Here is an 18,518-nt window from a genome sequence, read left to right as displayed (position 1 = left end):
GGCAGATGATCTGCTGTGGCAACCCCTAAAGGGAACAGCTGAAAGAAGACAACTTCAAAATAAATCAAAAACATGGGTTTACTGTAAAATAATTTATTTCATAATATCTTTTGGTACAGATGTATTGTAGAATTACATGTATTACTGAAACCAGGCTCTTAAATGAGGTAAAAGCAGATTATTATATAAACAAATGAAAAATCAACAGGTTTTCAGTTACCAGGTAAGCAAAGCAATAAATTTAGTCTGTCCAAAGCACCTTCACTAGTGCAAGCACATATTCAAACAGAACTTAAATTACTTTTGCATCCACATTATATATGAAAATTCTGATTTAATGATGTTTAGAAATTATGTCATTCACAGCTGACACATTTCAGTTTATGCACCCAATGGATTATACAAAAACATACAAGACAGACGCCACTCAGCATTCATTAATACGACATAATATACTTAGGATTTTGTTCTATACAACTTTAGTGCTATTACTCATTCAAGTGCAGCACATGCACAATTAAAATTCTTATTCCCTCTTTTGAATGAGCCTCTCTGGGTGTGAAATTACTGCATCAATACAGGGATATCTCTTACTTTAAACCCTTTTTTTAAAAAAAAAAAAAAAAAAAAAAAAAAAAAAAAAACACACTTAATTATAGAAGTAATTTTTCTTCTCCTACTGGCCATAAGTATGTTGTAAGAACCCAGTATTATATTTAAGTGTGTTTGTCTCTCACCTCTTAGAAAACCCAATTCAGGAAAACATTTATTTGATGTCCTTCATCCACGGCCTACGGAGGTTTGTGGAATTTGTCACAGTCACATTTAAATCATTTCAGTAACAAATATATTCGTGGTAATATCATGAATAACTTATTTTTAACAATTTCCTGTGTGACTCTCTAAAGTCTGTCACTACACCACATATACTATATCTATATTACATCATCAGTATATCACACATTTGTATGCACATTTTGTTTTCTGAAAATCTATACATATAAGACCTGTCTGTCTATATTTTAGCTCCAACCCTCCCTCTGTGTGTTCTCCAGGATCTCTTCATAAAGCCAGCTTTGTGTGAATTCCTTGCTCTTGTCCATCAGCTGGAACAGTCGGAGATACTCTTCTGGATATACGTGGCCTGTCAGTATGTCCTCTGGCATGCCCATCTCTGATAACAGTTTATTCCCACTATCTGGTGACCAGAGACTAGAAAACACACACACACACACACACACACACACACACACACACACACACACACACACACACACACACACACACACACACACACACACACACAAAAAAAAAGGCACAGTAAGGAAGAGGGAAAGAAGCTGTCAGCTTGAAGTTTGCTAATACTATAATGTGACTAGTACTCAAATTAGAACCGGGCCCATGCATTTCCACCAACTAAAGACTGGTGCTAGCGGCAAAAATCTCACACCAGCAAGGCATCACAGATTTGCTGGACTAAAAGTTGCAGCTACTTATATTAACAGCTATAGCAGGAACTACCACAAGAAACTCACCAATGATGATTGGCAGATGCAGCCCACAGATTCTGTCCACTATTATTTTCTTGGGATGGAAACCCCCAACTTCTGCTAGAAGCTCTACAGATTATACTTGTACAAACTCAACCTCTCCAAAATGTTTCCCTCTGTCAACACATCCTATGATCGGTGCAAACACTGGCCTCTCTAGCTTGTACATTCTGGAACTGCCCAAATATTTTCAACTTTTGGACTAAGACACTGCAGACTTTGTCAGAGGTTCTGTGGACAGATCCGTCTGGATTCAGTTCTGGCACCATCTGAGGTGAAAACAGCCACCCTGGGATTGTCAAATAATCAATACATACTGATTTGGTTTGTCTTTTTACTAGCACAAACACTTGTTTTATTGAATTGGAAATAAAACACCAACCCACCTGCATGTGAATTTATTTGTGAGTGTGAATTTATTTTACGTGATATAGCAACCTTTTATTATTTTAACAAAGACCTTTATCTGCAGTATTACCTGTGACATCCTTTTATTATTTTCAATCCCTGAGAGAAAATATTGATATTCATGTTCACACTGTACCAAAAAAAAACAATAAAGAGTTGAGAAAAAATAAATAAATAATGAGCTCCCCAACCTGTCGATATATGGGTGGTTCTCAGAAGGGGCCGCATTGATGATAAACTGATGTGTGCAGGTATTTGACTAAGATTACTTCTCTGATTCAACATGTGCAATATTTTGCCTATTTAAGCTGTGTGCACTGCTTACTTGAGCCTGTCAATGAGCTTGACCTTCCTCTTTGCCAAACACTGCTTGACCATCATCAGCAGAGTTGACGCATTAGATGGAGTCAGTCCTCCAGAGAACAGGTCTGCCCGTGGACGCAGGCGCACCAGGCACAGGTGATCATTTGGAAGCTGAGGGGAGGGCAAGGGGAAATTTTATAATAAATAGACAATTCAATCAAGTTTAACCAATTGCTGTTATTGAGCCTATTCCCTTCCTTACCCAGCCTTTATGGCTAGGTACGCTCTGTCCTGATGACACCACAAATGACTCCCACGGCTCCTGCACAGAAAAAAGTGAAGAGCTGACAGCTGCAAGACTCTTTATGAAAGATTTCTTACTGTTATGTTGAAAATGTGTAGAGACCTCAATGGAGGCATTGGAGTCGAAAAGCTGTGATTGTAACATGCTTTTACTTTTTAAATCTTTTTGCCACTGTCCGTCATACTGTACCTTGTGCAGTAGTTCAATCTCACAGGCCATCTGCCAGAGGACGCCAAAGGCTCTGTAGTACATCATTTCACCAGGACGCGCCACCAGTTTCTGATATTTTTACACAAGGATCAAAGAAAACCAGATTGATTCACGAGTCACCAGACACTAGTCTCTACTACAGGTTGTGTTGTCAGCATGAATATGGAAATACAGCGAAGATCACCAAAGCTTATGAGCTATACAGATGCATCATGGCTTAAAGCTGCACCAAATAAAATCAGGAAGTGCAAGAAGATGTTTAATCTATTCCATCCTCATTAAGATGAAAATACATGCCAGTTTATACTCCGTAACATGGTTATTTCTGCACAGGTTAAATACTCTTGTTCATTTACCAGGTATTCTTTCTCGCTTATGAAGAGGTTGAGCTCTATTCTTCCATATCTGTAGACAGACAGCCGCTCAAACAAAGCGTAAACCATCTTCAGCAGCGTGCTACGCTCATTGCGCTGGGGCAGGATTCCCACCACCTTCACTGGGATATCTAAAGAAAGGCATCCAAGAATTCATCACCATAAGTCACACGTGAACCCTTTAAAGCCTGAATCATGAAATAAATGCCAAAAAAAATCTTAAAAAACAAAAAACAAAAAAAAGAGAGTGTGAATGATTTTATTATTTTATTCTATTATTTTATTATGTGTGTCCTGATTAGGATTCAAGGCACTGTTGAGCACAAGAGTAAAACTGTGGTATTTGTTAGCAGCCAGAGGGGCTCAGCTGAAGGACAAAAATCCCTCCTTTCTCACCATCAGTCCAAGCAGAGTCTGAGATTCCCAGGTCAGTAAAGAGCTTATCGGTGAACATAGCTGGGGGTTTCACGTTGCCGGGACCAATGGGGTCTAGTTTAAAGTAGTCACAGTGAACTACTTCCAGCTGCCCATCAAGGCGGCTTTCTAGCTCCTAAAAAGAGAAACATTTATTAGTCTAACTTGTATATCAAAGAGAAACATTAACTGGTGACATAAAATACTACACTTAAAAATTTATCAGGTTAAAATAAAGGGCTGGTTAAGCTCTGTGTACAGAAACAAAAAGCAGTCTGATGATTAGAGATATTTAGGTTACCTGTAGGTCACGTAGAAAGGACCTATCACCCTCAAGAGCGACAACTCTCTGAGCTCCAGCATTTAACAGTGTCCTAGTTAATACCCCAGGACCTGAAACAGACAAACACAAATGTAGCCCATCAATAATAAGAATAATATATTACATTTTTTTATTGCACCACTCTAGTTAAAAAAACACAAAAAAAAACTGTTTGTCAATGTCTGTGCAAAGTTGGAAGAATACTGCTCAACACTGTACAGATAAATACATACCTGGGTTACATTCAAAGATAACAGTTTTAGCATCTTGTAGATCAGGTCCCAGATGCTGTGCTACCAGATTAGCCAGGTCAGGGTCCACTATGAAGTGTCTGATTTTTTTACAGGCCTGAGCACGTCGTACATTCTCTTCTATCTCCTCGAGGTCTAGGAAGTCATACTGGCTCAGAGGACGGCACTGGCCCTGTAAAAAGACATAAATGCAACGGGCATTGTCAGTGAAAAGGCTCAAATTACAATAAAAAATGTAATTGTTTTCAAAATTTTATCTTTCATTTCAGTAATGCATGGTTTCTTTCCTGCACACATCACGTTGATCAAGTAACCTTAAAAATCTACAACAACCTCAAACACAGCAAAATATGCAGGTCTAGTGCAGATTTATCTTACGTGACGTGCTAAAGGAATGCAGGTACTGTCAGATAATAGTGGTGAAAATAAAGCTGATCATAGACCACAACTATGCTAGATATTTTATCTCTTGTAAGCCTGTAAACCCATAATAATGTTCTAGGAGAGCTGGAGGAAGATTCTGGTTCAAAGTAAACAATTCCTTGTAATGATTCTAAATGCTACACAACATTTGCCAGTACACCAATTTACCCTGAAAGACAGAAATTTCTCTCTCTGTCCCGTTTTTTTTTTTTTTTTTTTTACATCCCATTTAGAAAAAGGCCACACATAAATACAAGCAATTGAAATGCAGTATATGGCTATTGTCTCGAATCAATCAAAGTTAAAATAAATGTCTACCTGTACAGCTACAGCTGACAGATTCCTGTGTGTGAGCGCAGACGAGGGGGATGTCCTCTCTGCACGAGGCTGTTGGGAATTTGGACCGAGTGAGGGCCGACCAGGACCCAAAGACAGGGAGTCCAGACTGTAGGCCCTCCTTTGAAGGACAAAAGCACCTGGAGCACAGAAGCCAGAGGGACCCACTGGGGTCAACACTGCCTTGCGCAAACAGGACTGACCTCTGACAGTGTGACAGCAAGCAGAGCGCAGCATCAGCTCCACCACTCTACAAATCTGGATGGACATGGTGGATATACGGCTACAAGAGAAGGAGGGGGAGAGAATGAAGACCACTTTGAGTTACTGCCCAGAAAGAAAAAAAGAATCACAATGACTATAATTACATAAAATATTATCAATAACAATAATAATACATTTCATTTTAGGTGCCATTCAAAACACTCAAGGTTACCATACAAGGAAGAGTTAAAAAAAACAAACAAACAAAACAAAAACAAACAATATAAGAATAAACCAAGAAAATATTAATCAAGTAAAGAAAACAGGTTTACAATATAGAAAATCATTAATAACAGAGGATTCATGACAGGTGGATGACAATAAGAGTGAGTATGCCAGTTTAAAGAGCTGCATTTTGAGACAGGATTTGAAAGGGGCGTGAGGGTCATTGCTACAGATGTCTGGTGAGTGGGAATACCAGAGGTGAGGAGCAGAGCAACTGAAGGCTCTAGACCCCATGGTAGTCAAACAGGCAGAAAGGACAGTGAGATTGAGAGACAGGGGCGTAGAAATAATAGCAAATAACACCCGTTACGTACCTACCAATCGAGGGGTATGATTAGCTAGGGATGGTAGGGAGATGTCCCCACCAATATGAAATGATGGCAGGTATGTCCGTACCAATATTTGCTCTGCGGGTGTAATTAGTGGTGTAACATGACTCAACTCACGTCCCTACCAATGTTAATAACAAACCTACAAGCTTGTGGAGAGAAGACGATCTGAGAGCTCAAATGGGTGTGTTGACGCAAGCGTGTGACAAATAGAGGGAGTTCTGGACTAACTGAAGTTTATGGATGCACTTGAGCTGATGACCAAAGAGAAGGGAGCTGCATTAATCGATGAGGGTTTGAACGAGGACAGCGATACTAGTGGGTGTGACAGATGGAAGTATGAAGACTGAGTGACATTACTGATTCTTGACATTACTGACTCTTAACCTGACAGGGATGGAAAAACTGTGGAGTTGTCAATGAGGAGTGAAAAACTAACATTTTGACACACAGGGATTTGGTGCCAATGAGGAGAACCTAAGTTTTATCACTGTTCAGGATTCACCAGGATCTGATTGTCTAGAGACAAACATAGAGGGAAGTGGGTGGGAGAGCAGTGAGTTAGGTAGAGCTGGGTGTCATCAACATAACAATGGACATTTATATTAAATTTATGTAAGATATGATGAAGGGGGGGAAAAAACAAAACATAGACACACAAATAACTTGTAAGAGTAAAATTAATTTCTCACAGATTCTTCCCTTATCTAGTCTTTAAAGAGTCTATAATAAAATAATCATCCTCTAACATATACACTATATTGCCAAAAGTATTCACTCTCCCTACCTAATAATTTAATTCAGGTGTTCCAATCACTTCCGTGGCCACAGATTTATAAAACCAAGCATCTAGGCAAGCAAACTGCTTCTACAAGCACTTGTGAAAGAATGGGTCGCTTTCAGGGGCAGTGAATTCCAATGTAGCACAGTGATAGGATGCCGTCTGTGCACCAAGTCCAGCCATGAATATTTTCAGGAATTGGGCTCGGCACCTTAGTTCCAGTGACAGGAACTCCTAATGCTTCAGCATACCAACACATTGTGGACAATTTTGTAGGAACAGTTTGGGGATGGCCCCCTAACTGTTCCAACATGACTGCGCATCAGTGTACAAAGCAAGGTCCATAAAGACATGGATGAGCGCGTTTGGTGTGTTAGAACTTGACTAGCCTGCACAGAGTCTTGACCTCAAACTGATAGGACACCTTTGGGATGAATTAAAGCAGCGAGCCAGGCCTTCTCATCCAGCATCAGTGTCTGACCTCATAAATGCTCTTTTGGAAGAATAGTCAAAAATCCCCATAAACATAAACATTCCTAAACCTTGAGGAAAGCCTTCCCAGAAAAGTTGATGCTGTTATAGCTGCAAAGAGTGGCCGACATCATATTAAACCATGGATTAAGAATGGGATGTCACTCACGTTCATATGCCTGTGAAGGCAGATGCGCGATTACTTTTGGCAATATAGTATAGTTAAGTTTAACATTTTGCACCTTGACAAACACTCGTGTACACATGTGAGAACAATCCCTTCTGTTAGCACGTGGGTGGTTTTGCAGAAGCATAGTAACACATGCTAACTTTGACTTAACGTTATCAACCTCACCGTAGAGCCCACAGAAAAGCTCACACTTTCTTTGATCATCTGACTGCCAAAGAGGCATAAAATAACCTGAACCCGAGACACATTAATATAAACCAAAGTTGTTAGCCGAGAGTTAGCGCTAGCAGTGCGCTAACCTCTCTTAAAGCTAAAAGCCAAACAGCTATGTAATGGCGAAAAACGCGAGCATACCTCAATGCAGATTATCCAGCACTTCTTTCAAACCTGACGGCACCCAAGCTTTAAAGTTTATTCTCGTCTATCTGCTCGCTGGAAAAACTCTGTGACATTGAACCCACCGCATCCTGACCTGATCCTGCATGCGTTGTTTTTGCGACACTCGTGGTGGAGAAGAAGCACCTGCTGTCGTCACTGACAGGCGACCACTGCGTGGGCCAATCATAACCCGGTGAAGTCCTCGGCCTAATATGGCTAGTATACAAACACTTTAAAAAACAAACAAGATTCAGTATAAGTTACGTATTTTTAAGAGGGTATAATTTTTTTTCTCCTAAATACAATTTAATATAACACAATTTCTTTGCACGACATTGTTTAAGTTACTAAAAACTGCCACTGCTGTCGATATCTGTTAGCATATTAGCATATTATCGTGCTACGGAAGTAGACAGAACAGCGTCGTAAAAGCGCACGCAGTCTGTGAGGCTGTCAGACTGGATCCCGGATCCTGCTGAGAGGGTTGAAGGTGTCTGTACAAGCTTCTGCAAGCCTCTCTGCTGTCACTATGGCGCGCGTGGAAACATCTTCAAGCAGGCCGTACCACCTTGTTATCTTCGGAGCCTCCGGGTTCACGGGCCAGTTCGTGGTGGAGGAGGTGGCCCGGACGGTGTCCGAGGGTCCGAAGGGGAACTTGAAGTGGGCCGTGGCCGGCAGAAGCAAACAGAAGCTGGAAAAAGTTCTGGAGCAGGCCGCTGGAGTCCTCAGTATGTATCCGAATAAGTCCATGAGCTGTGCATATACAAGCAGATAGTTACTAGAGTAAGGCTATTCTAGTGGACTACAACTACATGTGGAAAACATTTGAGTTAAAGGAAATGAAAATGAAAATTGAAACCATGTTTATATACTAACAAACTTTCTGCAAAATAAAATATAAATATGCAGGAAATGCATGTAGTATTCGATTTGTTAGCACAAGAAGCATGAGGAGGAGGCCTTTATAAAGAACTGTTTTGTATTGTCTTACTGTTGTTTGTAATTCTGAATATTCCTTAGCTTTCACCCCAATGAGTAAATACCTCCATATATCAATGAATACAAATAGAAACTAATAAAAAAAATTAACTTTTAAAGCAGAAAAACAAAACAAGCAAAGCCAACTTTAGGAAACTAAACCGAATTTAAAAAGTGCTACATATATCTACATGTATTCTTGAAACAGGGTTAGATATCTGTTTTAAAAGTCTGATTAAAAAAGGCTTTTTAAAAACGACCTGCGACAATGTTAGCACATTGTCTGTCTGAGTTGAACAAATTAATTAAAGGAAACTGACTTAAATTTAAGATGGTAAATCTCTTCAGGTTGAGCTCACTGATAGTAATTAGCTTGATGTGACTTTGACCCTCAGCTGGAAGTTCCAAAGTACAGTAAAGCTGATGTTGCAACAAAAAGGCAATCCCTAATAATTGTTCTTCCACTGTAAAAGCATGAATAATAAATATTTTACTCAGCTAAAGATTAAAATATATAATCAGTGTCTACATTTAGTTACTTGGTTAAATCACCTGGCAAATAAATAATGAAATTAAAATGTTTATGAAGTTGTGCTATGCCCAGCTGAAATTGTAAGCTAAAAATTGTTCATATTTCTGTTTCTTATTGCATGATCAACCAAATAAACCTTATTTTGAAATGCATTTCAACAGAAATGGCTGAATTTGATTCCTTCAGAGGAAGGAACTAGGAATGCATCACATGATTTTAGTGTCTGTTAAATTAAATTGTCTTATTTAAAAAAAAAAAAAAGTAAAAGAGTTTCAATTTAATTAATGAATCAAAACAGAAAAATCTGCAGTCACAAACATAAATAGAAATATAATTTACAGGAATGCAGTCAAAAATGCGGTGTGGAATAACTGTTGTATACTAAATATATTTAGACCGGCAGTAAGTTTCCAAGTTGATGATTTGTATCTATGCAACGCTCTAAACATGGATAATTGAGTCCATCACTTGCTGAACAGCAGGGAGTTATTCTGTTGTTATTATAGTGATACAAGTTTCCAGAGGATTAGACAGGATTGTCCAGTCCTCTTTGGCTTTCTCTTCAGGGAGTGTACAACAGCTGATGGAACATACCAGTTCACTGTACTATCCCCGTCCATGACAGCACACGGCTAGTTTAGCCACTCTGTGAACACTGAAGATGGCTTGTGTATTTGTCTCCTTTTCTTCTAGGGGCTTTATATAATTACAGCAGCACATTTTAAAACTGCTCATGCTGTTTAAGTTCTTACTTATCCAAGATATTTCTTCCAGCATGTGCATCATCTGCATTATTTTACACTATGTTATGCCTGTCCTCGTTTTCACTCAGTGTACAGAGTTCTCACATCAGGACGAAATTTTTCATATTGCTGTAGGAGGCTGGCTTCATCTTTTGCCATGTTCTTCATGTTCTTAGACTTTACTAGAGTAGCATTTCCCGATTCACAGTTCAAAATTATCCTTATGTTCTGGCCCTTATGCAGTTCCTTATTTCATCCACTGTCTGAAACAATCATTTTAGGTCTTCTGCCTTTAACCCTTCTGAGACCTGAGTGGCTGTTTGTGATGTGTTTTTAATTTCTCCTAGATATTTGTGATTAGATGAACCTGATATGTATATAAACTAAGCTTCCTCTTCAAACAAGAAGTTGTGTTTTGTTACTTTTGTTAAAAAAATAAAAAAAATGTCCTCAGTGGGTTTATTTTGCAGCATAACACAACAAAGTTAACGTAGCTTAACAAAGTATGCACTGTTTAGCAGAATGAAGAATAAGGTGAACCAAAGCCAAAATGTAATGTCCCCATATGAGGACTCAGGGTCTTAGGAGTTTAAGCCACCTTTCTTATGTTTATGTGCCTAAGGTCTGAACAGCAGGTGGATGGTTCTGCTGCCATAGCTGTGAGCCTGAGATTCCCATATTAAGGCCAGCCCCTGTCACTGACATCGTGCAGAACCGAGAGTAGAAAAAGTAGAAATAGATCACTTGTAGCAGTCTGAAGCCTGAGCTTTTAGCTCACCAACATCATTATATGAAACCATATTTAACATGGATTTGTATAACCTTCATGGTATATATGACAGAAAATGTTTGAACAGGCAAAATAAATGATCTGCTTTGCATCTTTGCTTGGATAACAGTGTGATAGCAGTGGTGTAATAGCACTGACACTGAATATGCTGCCAGACACATTCACTGGACTTTAATATAAACAAATGAAAGAGACAGTATGGCCTCATGTTATTTATGTAAACTATGAACACTGATGTTTGTGTGTGCAGGTAAGCCCGAGCTAAGGACAGAGGTGGACATCATCGTGGCAGATGTAGAGGAACCAGACTCCCTTGCAGCCATGTGCAAACAGGCTGTGATTGTTCTCAACTGTGTGGGGCCTGTAAGTAGGCAATTCCCCAGATGTCTGTTTGCATTTTTGACACACAGAACTTGCACCGTCTCACGACATAAACTAGTTTTTCCTCATATAGCCTGCCAAGAGTAGCATGTTGGCATCTTGCTTTGGCATAAGTATAGGTTATCGCACCCATCTCTCACTCCCTCTTTCTTTCTCTCCCATACAAATGCACACACAGGGCATCCTTCATTTCTGCTTTCATTGACACAATGAAGGCTACTGACTTGCTGCATACAATAGCATGTATTGTGTTAAAGTCAGAATGAAGAGTGGGTTTCCAGTACTGATGAGTCGCATCCTGTGCATCATTCAGGTTTGTTTCAAATCAAAATCTTCCACTACAGGAACCACAAATGTTGGAGCAGCACTCCACTAACACACAGTTTTTCTTCTTCCATTTTCTCTCCTAGCTAACTTTTCCTAAAGCAGTATTGTAATGAATCCATTATTACCAGGGAGAGGGAAAAACACATGTCTATCTGCACCGCTTTTTCTGTTCCAGTTCTCAGGAACAGGAACTGGAAGTGCTAGTTTGAAAGAGGTGAACTTGTTCTGCACGTTGGTCTTTGTAGTTTTAATAAACCTTGCACAGAATACCAACAAAATGAAAATGATTTTAAATGAGCAGAACAGCAAGAATTCTTTGGATACAATAAGATTAGATATAAGATTAGATAGGAGAGAATTTTTCCCCAAAGCTGGGAAATTACTGTATTACAGCATCCTCAACATGAAAAACCACCTAGCTTGATTTAAAAGCAAAATCACAAAACAAAAATCTCAGAAAGGTAAAAAATTCCCCCCCAAAAATAATTAACTTAAATAGAGATTAAGAGCTCGGTAAATCAAAATGTAAATATAATACATTACGGAGCTTAATAAGTCACACCTAACAAATGCAAATATTGTGGTTTGAGGCAGGAAAGGCAGGAAACTTCACACCATAAGCGCTACAAATGTAGCATTCTTGACATAGGTATTGTATTGTATTAGAGTTTGTAGCCATACCTAATAAAGTGGCGTGCAACACTTGGCAGCAAAATGAACAAGTTCAGCAAGATTTGCTGCAGAGTGTTTTTCATGCTGCATCACTCTGCTACATGTTTGAGGCAGGAAAGGACTATAAGGTAACCATAGACACTGGTAACTGTGCAAGTGCGAGTGTGTTGCATTTGTCTTCAGAGTAGCATAAGGATTTAGCAATGGGAAAATCTCCAATTTATAAAATCCTGATTGAGTAATTAAGAGAGAAATGGTGAAAAAAGAAATGATGTAAAACATTATTAATTAATTAATTAGTCTGTCTGTGTCTATAGTACAGATTCTATGGTGAGCCAGTGGTCAAAGCCTGTGTGGAAAATGGAGCACACCATATTGACATCTGTGGAGAGCCTCAGGTATGTATGGGTGTGTTTCCTTCAAAGTCTGAACTGAAACATATTTACAGCATTTTTGCTCAAACAGCACAGAAGTTAAAGAGATTTGATTTCTTGGCAGTAGTCCTTTTTGCTCAGCATTTCTACTAGTTCTGTCATTCACACTCACACACACAGATAAGTGTTGTTTAGATATGTGCCTGTGTTCCCTGTGGATGTCCTAACATTCAGCTTTGAAATTGTTTTTGTTTGAAAATAAATGGGAGAGTTTGATACTGCAGCTTGTTAAGCAAAATTATTTCTCACTAAGCCCCGTGACAGCAACTGTTGCCTTATTGTCAGGTGCTTGTGTGTGACAATGAGGACCTGACAATGAGGCAACAGTTGCTGTCACTGTCAGGTGCTCGTGTGTGATACACCAAGTCTTACCAAAACACATACAGCACTTTGGCGTCTGTTTCCAGACTGTTTCTTGTTTCCAAAAGGTTACATGAAAGCTACACAAAATATCCCCCTACCTTCAACATGTCAGGACATCCCAGATTAAAAACTCAAAACATTTTGGGTTTTTTTTGGGTTTTTTTGTATTTGCCTCAGAGAAGATTGCAGTTATGGTTTATGTATTTCCTCTAGCTAAGTTTAGTTGTTGTTTGAAATCATGGTGAAGATAATTCTCATTCCCAGGTTTAAGATGGTTTAAAATAATCATTGATTAATTAGCCAGGTATTTTTATTTATGTGTTTGGGGTTTCTGGTGCTTTAATGTGTGTGTGTGTGTGTGTGTGTGTGTGTGTGTGTGTGTGTGTGTGTGTGTGTGTGTGTGTGTGTGTGTGTGTGTGTGTGCGCGCTTCTATCTGGTATTATGTAGTTTCTGGAGGGCATGCAGTTGAACTACAGCAGCCAGGCAGCTGAAAATGGTGTGTACATCATTGGGAGCTGTGGATTTGACTCCATTCCTGCAGACATGGGGGTCCTCTACACCAGAGACCAGTTCAAGGGTGTGCACATATTGACATGAACACAGTCTACACATTCAATATACTTGCACATTAACACAATATAATTCAAATTTGTATTCACTGTCATAAAAGTCTCCCAAACTTACATGTTTGTTTATCCACAGGTACATTGACTGCAGTGGAGAGCTTCCTGAATGTCAGCACAGGAGCTGATGTATGTTTCAGTGAGCCAGCTTGTTTAAGCTTGATTACACACTTCCTCTCCTCAGATCCTCGTACTCATTATCTTTTATTTATTTATTAATTTTTTTAAAGCTCAGCTGTTTTGAGGAAAAAGTTGGACTGTCATAGCCTTGGCGTCGGCGTCTATTCCACAAAAACTTTAGCGTTGGCCATAACTCGAGAACGATGTGAACTAAAATATTAAAATGCACTCCATAGATGTATACTGTTCAAGACAGACTAGTCAAACTTCACACATTTGACTTTACTATAACAGCTCTTTGACCCTCACTCCTCCCCCTTCCCCCTGTTGTGAATCCAAAACAGCCAAGCATTGGCACCACTCAGCGGTGCTCTTGTAGCTTTTTTTTTATAATCACAGGGCATAAGTATTTATGTTCTCCATATTTTTCCCCTCTGCATGTGTGCATTTCTGTCTTCCTCTAACAGGGCGGGTGTATCCATGATGGCACGTGGCAGTCGGCCATCTACGGTTTTGCTGACAGCCAGAAGCTTCAAAGTCTTAGGAGGAAGTTTAATCACAAACCTCTCCCTACGGCTGGCCCAAAGCTTAAACGCAGGTACACAGGGCAGTAATGCCTTTGTTTAGTTATTTAATTTATTTTTAAACAAACCAAATCCTTTAATTAGCATTAAATTGCCTGCCTCACAGTAAATATTCTCCCTTATATGTTTACCCACAGAATAAAATTAATAGTTTAGAACCTGAAAAGAATCACGGTCAAAAAATATTAAAAAAAAAAAAAACCTTCTGGAGACCATATGAGGGATAGGGTTTTTTTTTTTTTTTTTTTTTTTTTTTCATGCTTGGATCAATAACATTGCTTATCAACTCTCTGAACCTGATACTACCTTGTGCTACCTTGACTTGAGGCTGAGACAGCTGCTGTTAGTCAGGCGTGTTCAGTTGGAGGACTGAAGACACCAGTACAGCGGCCATGTTCAGATATTACAAAATGCAGTATTTTATTTTTTTCCCAGTTTGGTGGTGTTGCCACATTCATGTGCAACAAGAAGCACTATGAGAGCACAAACCTCTGCCAAGACAACTCACTCTCTGGGCAGTATTTACTTTTAGTGGAATAGTTGTATTTTATATATTCATTTTGTTTCCTTTGTTCTTTTTAAACTTTTAAGAAATTTGTAGTGCTGTAAAAATCAGAAAAGGGTAGCATGGCAGATGTTTACTTTGATCAAACAAACATTATGTAGGAGTAGGTCTTGGATAATGAGTATTAATTTGTAAATAACTGGACATAAATAACTTGAGCTTATATAATATTATACAACAGTATATTTCTAAATAGGCAGCTCATTCTCTTTCTCTTGATAATACTTTCTTTAAAGATATAACACATTTTGGGGTCAACTTGAAAGAAAGGCAGATGTGAAATGTAAAAGTGAGGTCAGAGGTCACATGTGACATATTTTAAATCTTTACACTGTACTTTCTATATGTTGACAATACACAACACACTTGTAAGAATCATAGCCCCCATACATATTTTTGTGTAATCACTGAAATGCGTGCATTTGTAGGGGAGCGTTGTTCTACAGTAATGAGATCCAGCAGTACTCGGTGCCCTTCATGGGCTCTGATCCCGCTGTTGTGAAGAGAACACAGCGCTTCCTGGTGGAGGAATATCAAGCGACTCCTGTCAGTCTTTTATTTATTTACTAGTTAGTTTCTTTTAATATCTCTTTTGTTTTTGCCTTTTTTTCATCCCTGGTCGTCTTTACACACACCATACTTATGTTAAATTTCTGCTGCTGATTCACTTGTAAAATTCATTCTGAAACTAAACTGGACAGAAACGTTTTCAAAGATTGGTGACTACACAAGGAAAATCTGAAAATGCATGTGGCTTTTCTGGATCGAAGAAAATCATCCCATATCTTTTTTTTTTTTTTTTTTTTTGGGACAGTTGAAAGTTTTAAATGAAGAGCCAGTATTCAGGAGCTTATCCTCAACTGTCTTGTTTTTCAGATGAAAATGTATGCAGCTTGTATTTCACTCATTCTTATCAACACTTCAGGTCCAGTATGGAGCATATGCAGGAGTAGGAGGTATTGGAAGCATCATCAAACTGATGTTTGCTGGCATCATGTTCTGGTTCTTAGTCAAGTTCAGTTTTGGACGGAATCTGCTCGTCAAGGTAAACAAACATAAAATTTGACTATAACTGTACAGTACAGTGTTAACAGGTAATGTGTGTTTGGAAATGCTGTCAATCATGTCTGGTTTGTCTTCAGCACCCAGAGTTCTTCTCCTTTGGATTCTTCTCAAAGGCTGGACCAACTAGAAAGCAGGTAATGTGTTGACAAAACAAAAAGCCTGAGCTTGCAGACTCTACAGTTAATCTTAAATGCAAGTGAAAATAAAACATGTTAAAATAGGTCTGTCTGCTAATAAGAACATGCTGTTTTCTGGCATGTTTTAGATGGAGGCTTCATCCTTCCAGTTCACCTTCTATGGAGAAGGCTACACACAGGAACAGGACCCCTCCCAGGGAAAACCTAACGCCAAGATCCGCACACGGGTTCAAGGACCAGGTAATCTCAAATTAAAAATCCTAGTCTGACACAAGATTATGTCTTTGATGTGGCAAAATGTGAAAACAAAGATAATTTTATCCCCTAAATCAAACTGATTGGCTTGTTATTTATTGGTTGCTGGTTTTTGTAATCTGCATGCAGCAGACTCTAAAGATGCTTGAAAGCAGAAACATGGCAACAATGCTGTGGATAGTGAGATGAATACTAGTGAGACAAATTAGCCTAGGTAGCCACTCTGGCCTTCTTTTGCTATCAAATTCTAATGCTTGTTTCGTTTTCTGTTATTCAGAGGCTGGATATGTGGCCACACCCATCGCCATGGTCCAGGCTGCTCTAACCATTCTCAACGAAGCTGCAGCCTTGCCCAAAAAGTGAGTCATCACACCGCCATCACTCCCCCACATCTACTGCTTGACCTGGATGTGACTTCACACTCAGTTATAAAACTAACCATCCATCAGTCCATCCATCCATTTTTCTTCCACTTCCAGTTCAGGGTCACAGGGTGGGGGCAGCAGTGCTAACCACTGCGCCACCGTGCTGCCCACAAAACATACCATAAATGTGTAATTCATCTTTTGACATTTGTACATTTTCTTAGGTTTTCCTCAGTTATTCATACAGATCTAGTAGATTAACCAGTATGGGACCAAGTTCATGAGAATAAGGTCTTGCAGTAAATTTTGCATGTAAAATAACCATTTAAACTCACTCCCAAAGGAACTGGGTGATTAATTTTTAGTCATAAACCAGATGGAAGTTTAATGTCTTCATGCTGATAAATGGTTCTGTGAAATATAAGTGTGTATTAGTGCGAAACAACTTTAAAATTCAAAAAGTGAGAGTGAGAATGTGGACACTTTTTGAATGACAAATATTGCTTCAGCCTTTGATACGTTGTCATGATTCAATATTAATGAATCCATGAGAGAGAAAATATTTACTTTTTTTTTTTTTTTTTTTTTTTTTTCACAGTGTAGTGGTTTTATATCTAATGAATCTCACTTGGTGAGATTTCTGGGACTTGCTCTTAATGCAGTTCTTTATTATATATTTATTTTCCAGGGGAGGAGTATATACTCCAGGAGCTGCGTTTGTGAAGACCACACTAATCGCCCGCCTCAACAAGCATGGCATCCAGTTCTCTGTCATCTAAAGTTTGTTCTCTCCCTGCTGCCATTCTCCAGGTTTTTGTGAGCACTTACTAATATGCCTAATAGCAACTGCAACGTTTCCAACATTGGAAGAGTGCTGTTTAATCAGACCAATGAGTTTCAGATGAAGTCCTGACATTGTTTGTGGTGTTATTTTTTTGACATGTATTCCTTTTGTTTAGTCAGAAACTTGCCGGTCTCTGTTTGGCTTGAATGTATTAACGTTCCGCTTGCAAAACAAAAAACACAACTGCAGCAGTGTTTCCTAGCCAAGGGCAGTAAAAAAATGTTGTGCGGAAATGGGTTTCGCGTGGTCCTCCACTAACACAATTATTGTTGACAAAAAAGGAATTCTGGAGAGAACTGGATTTACTTCACATCTTTAAACACAGTAAAGTAAAAGTGGTTGGGGGCATTTTGTATGTGCAACAATGGGATTAAAAAAGGTCCTGTCATCTGGGGTTTACGTTAAACAGAATTAGACCACTGGACACAAATTTAAAAAAAAAACATCTCATGCTCCCTTCAGTGACTGAATTTTAAAACAAAGTATAAATTTTGGAAGTATGTTTATGATTTTCTGTGGTTGGGTAGATTGGTAAGGAAGGTGGAAAAGAGGAGTGCAGCTGTAGTGAACTTCGTGAAGCAAAGTCTTTTCCTTTAAAGTCAACTTCTGCACTCTTTTGTTCTAGCATACAGTAGTTTTTTATTTTTTTTTTTTTATTTTAAATATGTACAAGAGCAATACTAGGTAGCATTAACATGATAGCCGTACATATTTTGTTCTGGTTCTGTGGAGTAAAGCCAAAAGTAGAGGACAGAAACATGCTGTGTGTTTATGTACACGTTTGCCTTTATTGGCCCGTTAGTTAAAATCTTCCCTGCTTGTTGGACTAATAACTTTTTTTTTTTTAAGGTTAAATTTCCAGTGGTTCATTTTCCAGTTAACCTTAAGCCTTGTCAGATAACTACATCCAGCTGCCTGTGCATCAAACAAGCATGAGTTATTCCATGAAACTGAACAGTTCCTCTCTGCTGTTTAAGTCTGGAAAAAGTGTTTTTTTCCTTGCTGGATTAGGTGCACAAACATGATTTTTATCAGCGCAGACTTGTTCATGTTTGGCTGTTATGTGCACGTGACAAGCTGTTTTGGGGGTTGCTTTGGTGTGCTTTGCTTTGCTCATAAATAAAACCAACTCTGCAAATAATTACAGGTCTTGCATCTTTCTCGTGCATCTTCACGGAAAAACATCAGCTGCATTTCCTGTCAAGC

General features: G+C 38.9%; 2 protein-coding genes across 2 annotated transcripts; one reads left to right on the top strand and one right to left on the bottom strand.

The window, feature by feature from the left end:
- Nucleotides 1-625: 625 nt before the first annotated feature.
- On the bottom strand, nucleotides 626-7,676 carry tfb2m (transcription factor B2, mitochondrial). Its single transcript, XM_030758981.1, has 10 exons — nucleotides 7,510-7,676; nucleotides 4,878-5,178; nucleotides 4,119-4,308; nucleotides 3,865-3,956; nucleotides 3,546-3,699; nucleotides 3,132-3,280; nucleotides 2,755-2,844; nucleotides 2,524-2,583; nucleotides 2,284-2,432; nucleotides 626-1,212 (listed from the first exon to the last, which is right to left on the bottom strand). The coding sequence occupies exons 2-10, from the start codon at nucleotides 5,163-5,165 to the stop codon at nucleotides 1,023-1,025; spliced, it is 1,362 nt and encodes a 453-aa protein (XP_030614841.1). The 5' UTR covers nucleotides 5,166-5,178; nucleotides 7,510-7,676; the 3' UTR covers nucleotides 626-1,022.
- Nucleotides 7,677-7,721: 45 nt separating this feature from the next.
- On the top strand, nucleotides 7,722-18,453 carry LOC115801230 (saccharopine dehydrogenase-like oxidoreductase). The gene is made up of 12 exons (XM_030758993.1): nucleotides 7,722-8,261; nucleotides 10,827-10,939; nucleotides 12,274-12,354; nucleotides 13,202-13,331; nucleotides 13,457-13,506; nucleotides 13,965-14,095; nucleotides 15,075-15,192; nucleotides 15,572-15,691; nucleotides 15,789-15,845; nucleotides 15,977-16,088; nucleotides 16,381-16,462; nucleotides 17,157-18,453. Exons 1-12 carry the CDS (start codon nucleotides 8,063-8,065, stop codon nucleotides 17,245-17,247), a joined length of 1,284 nt encoding a protein of 427 aa, XP_030614853.1. The 5' UTR covers nucleotides 7,722-8,062; the 3' UTR covers nucleotides 17,248-18,453.
- The last annotated feature ends 65 nt before the right edge of the window (nucleotides 18,454-18,518 follow it).

Source organism: Archocentrus centrarchus, chromosome 3 (genome assembly GCF_007364275.1).
Source record: "Archocentrus centrarchus isolate MPI-CPG fArcCen1 chromosome 3, fArcCen1, whole genome shotgun sequence".
Classification (NCBI taxonomy): domain Eukaryota; kingdom Metazoa; phylum Chordata; class Actinopteri; order Cichliformes; family Cichlidae; genus Archocentrus; species Archocentrus centrarchus.
The sequence above is the reverse complement of the archived record's forward strand: the minus strand, read 5'-3'. Positions and strand labels throughout refer to the sequence as shown.

Excerpts from the sequence above, each read along its gene's own strand:
- tfb2m (XM_030758981.1), bottom strand. The coding sequence starts at position 5,165 with ATGTCCATCCAGATTTGTAGAGTGGTGGAGCTGATGCTGCGCTCTGCT. Across the intron at positions 3,957-4,118 it reads TATCTTTGAATGTAACCCAG|GTCCTGGGGTATTAACTAGG; the intron begins GTATGTATTTAT and ends TGTCTGTTTCAG. Across the intron at positions 3,700-3,864 it reads CCTTTCTACGTGACCTACAG|GAGCTAGAAAGCCGCCTTGA; the intron begins GTAACCTAAATA and ends TTCTCTTTTTAG.
- LOC115801230 (XM_030758993.1), top strand. The coding sequence starts at position 8,063 with ATGGCGCGCGTGGAAACATCTTCAAGCAGGCCGTACCACCTTGTTATC. Across the intron at positions 8,262-10,826 it reads GCAGGCCGCTGGAGTCCTCA|GTAAGCCCGAGCTAAGGACA; the intron begins GTATGTATCCGA and ends TTGTGTGTGCAG. Across the intron at positions 16,463-17,156 it reads GCTGCAGCCTTGCCCAAAAA|GGGAGGAGTATATACTCCAG; the intron begins GTGAGTCATCAC and ends TTTATTTTCCAG.